General features: G+C 39.3%; 2 protein-coding genes across 2 annotated transcripts; both read left to right on the top strand.

Moving 5' to 3' along the window:
• Positions 1–3,270: 3,270 nt before the first annotated feature.
• On the top strand, positions 3,271–5,726 carry LOC109469866 (lipopolysaccharide-induced tumor necrosis factor-alpha factor homolog). The gene is made up of 4 exons (XM_019768624.1): positions 3,271–3,284; positions 3,864–4,057; positions 4,267–4,420; positions 4,926–5,726. The coding sequence occupies exons 2-4, from the start codon at positions 3,880–3,882 to the stop codon at positions 5,032–5,034; spliced, it is 441 nt and encodes a 146-aa protein (XP_019624183.1). The 5' UTR covers positions 3,271–3,284; positions 3,864–3,879; the 3' UTR covers positions 5,035–5,726.
• Positions 5,727–5,884: 158 nt separating this feature from the next.
• On the top strand, positions 5,885–7,618 carry LOC109469867 (lipopolysaccharide-induced tumor necrosis factor-alpha factor homolog). Its single transcript, XM_019768625.1, has 4 exons — positions 5,885–6,004; positions 6,149–6,281; positions 6,683–6,839; positions 7,325–7,618. The coding sequence occupies exons 2-4, from the start codon at positions 6,161–6,163 to the stop codon at positions 7,434–7,436; spliced, it is 390 nt and encodes a 129-aa protein (XP_019624184.1). The 5' UTR covers positions 5,885–6,004; positions 6,149–6,160; the 3' UTR covers positions 7,437–7,618.
• The last annotated feature ends 2,105 nt before the right edge of the window (positions 7,619–9,723 follow it).

Here is a 9,723-nt window from a genome sequence, read left to right as displayed (position 1 = left end):
TTATTGTTTAATTAAATAGTTAATTTCTCCGTTTTTATTCTTACATAATTGCCATTTTATACCACATGTGCCTTTTCTTTTCCATATTACAAGTACAGCATAACCAATATATATGTGTGTGTGCGCGTGTGTGTGTGTGTGTGTGTGTGTGTGTGTGTGTATTCTATTGGTTACGCTATACTTTCGTAATATCGAAAAGATATATAACCATCGTCGTATCATCCTCAGACGCGTTACGTTCAGCCGTCTACAACTACATTGCAGCGGCAGAAGGCTTCCAAGATCGGGTACAAGCAATCGACAAGAAGGAGTAGGCAAAGTTGATGATTTTTCTCACAATGTCTCTTTTCAATTTTGAAAACTCAAAATAATAATTTCTTTTTACAATTTACCTTCCTCTATTATGACAGAAGTATATTTATATATATAATATTATATATTTTTTGTTTATATATATTTGATTTTTAATTACTAGAGTTCAACGATCTCATACCTTCGCCAAGTGATGTTGATCTTTATGACTGACAAAGTAAAGATTATTCTTCCTGATTATGCAAATAGGATTATGCAATATAATTCATTTGCATGAATTATATCAGTTGATCATATTCTCCACCAAAAGACAGCCTTATCTTAACAAAGAAAGCTATTCTGTCATTTCCTCATAAATTATACAAATGAGGTCCTCATTTGAATAAGTTATGTTTAATGATGTTCACCTTTACTTAACTTTCAAATACCCCAAGTATGAAATTCCAGGCAGTTACCATTATGGAATTTATAACATTTTCTCATTAATTATGCAAATTAAGTGTTAATTTACATAATCAATATCTGCCTGTGTTTCTCTTGTTCTCACTTACATGTATCACAAGCTTAAATAGTCCTATAATGTAATGAAGCTGATTCATAGAATTTCCTCATAAATTATGCAAATTATATCCAGATTTGCATAATTGTTGCATAATTATGTCAAGCATCACTTAAGCTACCTACATATCAAAAATCATGACGATCCGTCAACCGGTTCTTGAGTTATCCTCTTTTGAATATGTGTAAAGTAATGCCCCTGCAGTTCTAGAGCAAGCCGCTAGGAGGCCCAAACCTACGTCACTTCTTCCCCAGCACAAGAGCTGCCTACCATCCAAATTTCGTGACCCTAGCATGTCCAGATCATGAGATATCAAAACCGGAAGTTCCGCTGCAGTACCACAACAAGCCGCCAGGGGGCCCAAAATCTAATCATTTTGAGGTCTCATCAGGACCTACCCACCTACCAAGTATGAAGACAATCCATTTAAGCCTTCTCGAGTTATCGTGGTCACAGACAGACAGACAGACAGACAAACAGACACACGAACGCCTCTGAAAACATAACCTTCTTGGCGAAGGTAATAAGTTAAACGACTTCATGAGAACGGTTAGTTATCAAATTAATAATTTTCGAATTCAGTCCTGTTTGTATTGGCTAGCTGGACAGCACAAAATCTATTGGTAAAATTGTTCCCCAAAAGTGTGTGTACACCATCCACTAAATCTAATACATGTACATTGTATATGTCACGGAATATATCGTGGATACGAAGGTATTGCAGATGGTAGTAGTCCCAGTGGCATAACTAGAGCTGGAAACAAAGTCCGTTCACATGCCGTCTGTTATTCTTGTCAAACAGTCCTATTCTGGTCCGGAGTCTGAACGACCAGATGGTCCAGGTCAACACAGCTTTCATTGATATCCAGCAGCCGCATCACTTCAACAAGTAAGTTTCTTTGAAATGTTTATTCAAAATACCACTAACTTGTTGAGTCTTCATTATGCTGGTATTTACACATTAAATTAAAATTGAGATGATATTGAGTACATATCAAAACCCTGCTGGCGTTTCGTTGAAATGCCTGTACGGTCCCATACCTATAGATGGGGGTCGATTTCTTTTCGTCTGCTGGTTGTTTGTTTGCCTGTTTGCTTATTTGCTTTGTTCCTTCTTGGTATGGTATGCCTTTCTTTGCCTGGCCTTGGACCTCTGTATAACGTGAATGTTTGGCAGGCATCTTATCTATAATTCATTGCAAAGGCTCGTCGGTACATCGATATTTACTACCAATGGTATGCTATCCTACGTACTGGTAGCATCAGCTTTTGACCAGATAGTTTTCTTGCTTCAGACATGTTCTCTATTCGCCATCGGGGTGCGCAACGAACAGCAGCGCCGCTTTCCCCGGCATAGTGAGGACGATGTGCGGCGGACCAGTGAACGATGACGGTGAGAAATATTTCAGATATATGGCACACAACCAACACAACCTGACGTATGCATGTACGTACCACATTGTGCTTTTAGGATAACGGTCTTTCGTAGCACAAGTTTGCTACTAGTATATTGTGCATAAGTACTCAGTATAAAGCGTACTACAATTTAGTTTGCTTGATGCCGCAGAAATAAAAGATATTTTAGATTGTACAAGTATGGCACCACTACACATACATAAGTCAAGAGTTTTATATTCTAGTGTACTAACTATTTCCCCAGGTTGGGAGGAAGTAAAGAAGGAAGTGGCAGCGATAACGTCTACCATCCAGTCAGCCGCTGACGTCATCAGTAACGTAGACAGTATCTTGGGGCCATCCTAAGTATAGAGGTGTTTGGACTGGCTATAGCTAGTGACAACAGAAAGTCTCACTGCCAGGAGGCGGGGGCCTTACTGTTCAACATCATTTTCAGAATAAAGATTGGTTTGAAAAATCTGCTGTCTATTCTACTACTTACATATGACTGATATGGTGATTAATGTATGGCGCCACTACACGTACAATTGTCAGTCAAATATACATATATTACACGCGGTCTTGTCTATACCTCTCATGTCTTACAGTGGATCAAAGATTATGTACAAAAAAGCTTCAATTACACACAGAGTAGCTTGAATGAAAACTCGGGTAGATTATATAGTGCACACAACAACCTAAAAAGCGCGGCGCCCAGGCTATGTAAATCGCAAATATTGAACTCGTGATAGTCACTGTTTGCATTGCACAAATGACACCGCATTGAGGAACCATCCATTTTTGCTAAGAGGGGACGCTTTTACCTACTCAAATGAATTACCAGTTAATAAGAAAATTAGCATGGTGAAGCAGTCATTCATAACAGTACAAGAAAATATGTATTCCTTTGTATGTGTATCTTTGTGTTCTGGATATTTCTCCACTCCATCAGGATTGGTTACTACACGTAGTGTCATGTGACCCGACTGAAGGTTACGCCTACACCAGCGAGAAGAAGGTAAGGTCCAGCTGTGCCCATAATTTATGATACGCAAAGGTAAGAATATAGAGTGACTTCTTCCAACTCAAGACGGGGTGAAGTGGTTTATCTAAACCTGGAGAAGGAAGTAAACCGGGTGAAGTAAATGTTTTTTTTTCAGAAGTGTTAGTAAACCTATTGTCTACTAACTTGATTAGGCTAAAACGACAGTCAGAGTAAGGACAAAGTCTAAATTAGACAAAATCTAAACTTGTTCCTCCAGACATAATTTCTGGAGCGTAGTCTTGTTAAGATATTCCTGTTTGCCGATAGCAGGACCATACACCTGCTACGACCCAAGGTTCAAAGGTCGTCCTTCCCAAAGAAAACAAAATGAAATGTCTTAATCTGCATCTATTAAATGCGTTAGACGGGAATATTCTATCAGTAAGTTATTCTAACAACGCTTCATCACCAAAACGTTAGCAACTAATATTATTTGACACGTACTAGTATGTTATCTTGTAGGTAGATTTCTATACCACTATGAAGACGCACTGCAGTGGCTACATGGTACATGTATTATATTGTCAACGTCCATTTAAAACATTGTAGCAGGTGTTTCAGACTCAGTATGGCAGACGGTAAGACGCCGCTGATACAGGGTGAGGAGACGGCACCTACAGCCCCTCCTCCAGCCTACAGTGATATTGCACCGCCACCTCCTCCTCCGGGCATGGCTCAGCAGAACCAATATGGCGGCCAGTATACACCGCCAGAGGGCGCTGTTTCTTATGGGGCTATCCCGCAAGGTACGGGGAAGAAGAAATGAGTAATTGTCCCAGGGGTTCGAAAAGGAATTCTTGCAGTGTAAAACAGTTTTTGCTACTCGATCGAATCACATAATAAAACATGAGTGAACAATACGAAAGATGCGTACTAATTGGTAGGGAAACACTGGAGAAGTATTTTTGAATCGAAATCTGTGCAATACATATATATGGCATATCATTTCTTTCAGGTCCTACAACAGTCATTCTCTCTCCCCCTCCCACCAATGCTGCGTCTCCGGTCCACATTCAGTGCACCAACTGTGGGGAGCAAATCTTCACCAAGTTAACATACGTCACTGGGACGACAACCTACCTGGCCTGTATGGCCATTTGTGCTTTGGGGTAAGTAACAGCTGATATCTCTTCTTTCCCCACTCCCATTACTATAGGAATAGGTACACAAATGAACAAGGTTAATGACTGATGGAAATTCTGGGAGTAACGGGGCGATATGCGGGGGCAGTCAGGAAGTGATGTACTACCCGATTAACAATTCCATCCACAGTTCCAATCCATTCGTTCAAGTCCATAAAAACTCTTCCCAGAGGTCTCTGAACATGAAGGTCAAGAATACTCCCCTGAATTAGGTCTAAAATCCTCGATTTTCGATTTGATTTGATTTGATTTGATTTGGGACTATCTACATAATAACGTTATAGTGTCAGTGATATGTAGAAGTCTTCATCGACAACAATGGACAACCAAGAATATAGTTTCAGTATCACTAGATATGAAAAATACATACATGTATAAATACAGAAATGAAGACTGCTACCATATCTCCTAATACTAACTCTAAAATGTAATTCTCAGACCTCTCCCCATGTACATACGTGTGTGTTCACAGGGGCTTTCTCGGCTGTTGTTTCATCCCGTTCTGTGTGGACAGCCTGAAGGACGTCCGTCACATCTGTCCCAGCTGTGGGGCTCACCTGGGAACCTTCCGGAAAATATAACAGAAAAATATCGATCTCTCATGTCAGACGAGTCACGGACTTTGACGTACGGAAACCACATGTAAACGAGACGATTTCAACTAGCTAACTAGCAACCCAAACAAGCTGTTTATCAATTAAGGTTAAGCCATAAATAATACCGGATGAGGATTTGCTGTAAATACTACCTGAAAATGTACAAATGTACAAAGTTGAACAGAGGAAAATATTGTTTTCGTATTGACTTCCAATCGTGCTCAATAATAGTTTTTGAAGAATTTCAAGCTTTTAATGTATAACATTTCGACAAATATATCCATCTCAATAAGTAATTAAAACCATGAGGCGACTCAAAAGTGTAGTTATTGAATTCTTATGAAAGCCATAATCATGTAACTAATGTGATATCATGACTAAGTCCTTCATGTTATGATACGAACTTAACCCTACACACTTTTTATGTGGATTTCTCATACATACAATTCTTAAAACCAAAAGTGTCGGCTATGGAGTAATGAATACGAAACTGGGATGATTAATAATCTTCATAAATATACATACGCTACCTGGCTAAAACAATATATCTGTATGATTTCTCAGGCGATGGCTGTTCAGAGACTAGCACATCACACGAAAACAGCTCAAAGGTTCTGTTTGTTCTGTTCATTGCGATGTACATAGGATCGACCACTTAACGCAGGGGGCAGCGCCTGGTACGTAAATAGCGTAAGTGGTTCTAACACTGCAATGCATTTATGCAAGCAAGTTTAACACTATTAATAAATGATTTGCACCTCTCTCCACATACATTTTAAGTCTTTGTAAGTCGTTGCCACGTCGTATACTACTTCGTTAAGAGGCATTCGTTTAAACGTCCCCGGTACAAGTGTAACAGTAGCTGCGTCATCGACGTACTTCTGGTCACCTGGAGGGCAAAGGGCATAGCTGCCTCTAGTCTCAGTACAACTCATCGAAACAAGTGTTCATCAAGGTAAAATGTCTTAAACATAATATATCCAAGTAATCAGCCAGTAACATATCCAAGTTATCATCCAATGACATAATATATCCAAGTAATCAGCCAGTAACATATATCCAAGCTATCAGCCAATAACATATATCCAATTTGTTTCAGATCCTGGTCCAAATGGGGGACACTAAAGCGCCGTTACTTCAGAACGAGGAAACCCCTCCCCAACCACAACAGCAATATGGACCCCAGTATGCACAGCCCGGAACCCCTGTTTACTATGGGGCAATCACTCAAGGTAAGGTATGAATTGCAGTAGAGTGGCAGTATAGGTTGATTTTGTAACCTCAAATTGACAGGATGGTTCGCCCATACAGTAACTGTATGTCAGTAGGGGTAACCAATTAGGGCATGTATAGGCTCAAGTACTTACGGGCCTCTCTTTGCTTGTGCCAATAAATTCACTAAAACTCCATGATATTTTCTGGAAGTTTGAAAATCTCCGATTTCTTGCTAGTGACTGAAATTAAAGGCACCAATTTGTGAAATCCTTATAAATAAGAGTGGAGAACAGTCCTAACAAAAGGCTCTTCCGAAGTAAAGCCATAGATAGAAACTGTTGAGAGAAAACGTATCGTCCAAGTACATTATGATACATTATCAGAAAATGAAACAGTTCTGATTGACTCTTTCCTACAGCTGGGAACTCCACCGTGCTGCTCGCTGTTCCCCCGACCTTCAGTCCGGACCCTGTCAGCATGCAGTGTACGAACTGTGGACAGCGGATCATCACCACTACCAGCGTCATCACAGGACTGGCCACATGGGTCGCCTGTGGGGCCATCTGCGCTTTGGGGTGAGTAATCACTCTCTCATCTAGGCTTACTCAAGTAGGGTTAGAATTATACCATTAGTAACCCAAAGGACGGTTGCAGACTTCTCTTCATAGCTACTTTCTTATTTCATCGCATATATTGGGTGGGAGGTGAATATGGCAGTTAGCTAGTGGGCAGTATATGGAGGAATTCAGGAAGTGGTGTGAATATCTGATTAAATTACATCATACAATCCCCTCCACAGCTCCAATGCATTCACAAAAACGCGGAGGTCTCTGTATCATGAAGGACGAATTGGGCCCTTTCCCACTATTAATATTGTCGGTGAAATTGTTCGAATCGAGCCGAATTGATTCGCTTTGATCTAGCTTAGAAGCCGGCTCGGAGCCGGATCAAAGCGAATCAATTCGGCTTTATCCGGACAATTTCATCCTAGTGGGAATGGGGCCATAGTTTCTTGATACATCAAGAATGGTCATAGTCCTCTTGTTGTGTTTTCTTCCAGTGGCTTTCTCGGCTGTTGTTTCATCCCGTTCTGTGTGAACAGTATGAAGGACGTCCGTCACACCTGTCCCTGCTGTGGGGCTCACCTGGGCACATACCGCCCGATGAAGTAGACCGGGTGTTAACTGTGGTGGTTGGATTTAAAAAGGCCCATGTTTTCGGGCTTTGTATGCAGATGCTTATGAATAAGATGGCCTATAAATGGCTCTTGAAGATAAACAAAGTAGACTTCAGTGACCGTTATGTACCTAATAGATATGCTTACATATATGTAAATAAAGAAACATTGCTAAAACTTTGGAAGCCTCTATGTGAAACGTGTACACAAATTCTGTCTGTGGTGAATGTATTTAGCATTCTAACATTTCATCTCACATGCAAAACATCCAAACAATGATGAACACAATAAACAATGGAAAAATGAAACTTTTGATAGTTTACCAAGTTTAAATAAATTTAAAAAATAGATACTAATACAAACCGACCCAACAATTTACAATAGATATCTCTATGATGCTTTTGCCATAAACCCAAATAAATGTGTATGTTTAAAACATTGTTCAACAATGCTGTGATGATTCTCTTGGCCCTCTTAATCTTATTTCATACATTTGATGCCCAATCCACGAGTCTGGGGTTCCAGGCTAATAACTGGTCTAACCTTTGACCATTGGCAAAACACATGACGGTGAGTCACAGTCATGTGGTCTGTAACGTCACATACCAGACAGCCTCATGTACACAAGTGACGTATAGATATGAACGTATTGAGAAAAGTAAACTGTTTAAAACATGAGTTGTGTACATTCTACCAAAAAAATTCTACTATTACATTTAATTGTAAGCAATAGACAAATTTAACTACACTTTGTAGAACTGTTTTGTGTTATTCTGTTCTCGGACATTAACATGCTGTCCTACACAAACAAATAACATTGAACAGCGAGAGCAGACACTGCTAAGTTACATATTTCCTTTTAATAGATTACTAATATAATGTTTACCCAATCTGCATCGGCACCATTTTGATTGCATTCAATAGTACTGAATAGGTAACAGTAGGGCCTGCTTCAAGCCACTAGTTTTACATGACATTTTCTACTTTGTCTGTATGACCATGTATCGATCTGAAGTTGTCTTTATGAAACTACCACGTAAGCCCCACTCTACGATAAATTTAGTACTTGAGTGGGTCAAAGGTCGGTCAAAGTTCTTTCTTTGGTACATGGTGTAGAAAGAATGGTAAGCCATTGTTTTTGTCCTCTTGCTTTGCCTTCGAACAAAACAATGCATTTCAACATTTATGTTATTCAGAATTCTTTCCAGGATACTTGTTACAAGTGTCTTTTACAAGTGTCAATGTTATGGACTGGAGTCTTAAGAGCAGGCAAAGAAGAGTGAAAGGAGGGGATTATCAACATCGGTAACACAAACAAATCAGGGGATCATTGACAACCTGTTTGATGCTAAGACAAAAAAGGATCCTTTGAACGAATTTTTCAGCCGTCAGTTATTGGACCTTATTACAAACGTAGACATGATATCATGCACATATATTTTACGTAGCCCATTGCCTTTGGTCCTTATTATGAATAACTCATACATAAATTACACTTGATGATCCAAAAAGTCATATTCATATCACATTAATATTCTAAAGTAAACCCTCTGAACTGAAATTACGGATAAACCGTCTAGTGTGGGAAGATGATTACCATGTGGTACCGGACTAACGTGGTCACCACCAAATCTCCATTTGGGCCGATGGCGTGTGTTAAAACTTTGACGTTATCCTCATATCAAACCAGAACGATCAACACGGAGTAATTAACAAGTATTACTGTACACAGAATAAAGCCTATTTTGTCCTGAATATGCTATGGTCTTGATTTTTTGGTGGCAGATAGATTGTCCTGTCTAGTGAGTGGTGTGGGTTTGGTCCCCCTAGCAGCTTGTTCTGGAACTGCAGGGGACTTTCGGGCGAAATCTTTAAAAGCCAATAAGTCCAGATAGAAACAATGTATTTTCATCATTTTTGGTAGGTAGGTAGCTGAGAGAGAGATGTACATAATTAACTGCAAATTATGCAAATGAGGACTTAATTTGCATAATTAATGAGGAAATTCTATAATTACAGTGTTTTGCATTATAGTACTTTCATACATGTAATGTACTAGTATGTAATCTATGGCAGATGGAACATCACCAGATACCAATTATGCAAATGATGACCTAATTTGCATAATTAATGCGAAAATTCTATGACTCCTTAGTGGTAAATGATGGGAATTTCATACTTGGTACATGTGTAAGTTAATCAAAAGTTAACATCACGATGCATTTATTATGTTAATGTGGAGGTAATTTGCATAATTAAAGAAGAAATTAACATTTACATGT

This window comes from Branchiostoma belcheri, unplaced genomic scaffold, assembly GCF_001625305.1.
Source record: "Branchiostoma belcheri isolate BF01 breed outbred unplaced genomic scaffold, Haploidv18h27 scaffold21, whole genome shotgun sequence".
NCBI lineage: Eukaryota > Metazoa > Chordata > Leptocardii > Amphioxiformes > Branchiostomatidae > Branchiostoma > Branchiostoma belcheri.
Note: the sequence above shows the minus strand (reverse complement) of the source record. Positions and strands in the feature narration are given on the sequence as shown.

Excerpts from the sequence above, each read along its gene's own strand:
- LOC109469866 (XM_019768624.1), top strand. The coding sequence starts at position 3,880 with ATGGCAGACGGTAAGACGCCGCTGATACAGGGTGAGGAGACGGCACCT. Across the intron at positions 4,058-4,266 it reads TTATGGGGCTATCCCGCAAG|GTCCTACAACAGTCATTCTC; the intron begins GTACGGGGAAGA and ends CATTTCTTTCAG. Across the intron at positions 4,421-4,925 it reads ATGGCCATTTGTGCTTTGGG|GGGCTTTCTCGGCTGTTGTT; the intron begins GTAAGTAACAGC and ends GTGTGTTCACAG.
- LOC109469867 (XM_019768625.1), top strand. The coding sequence starts at position 6,161 with ATGGGGGACACTAAAGCGCCGTTACTTCAGAACGAGGAAACCCCTCCC. Across the intron at positions 6,282-6,682 it reads CTATGGGGCAATCACTCAAG|CTGGGAACTCCACCGTGCTG; the intron begins GTAAGGTATGAA and ends TCTTTCCTACAG. Across the intron at positions 6,840-7,324 it reads GGGGCCATCTGCGCTTTGGG|TGGCTTTCTCGGCTGTTGTT; the intron begins GTGAGTAATCAC and ends GTTTTCTTCCAG.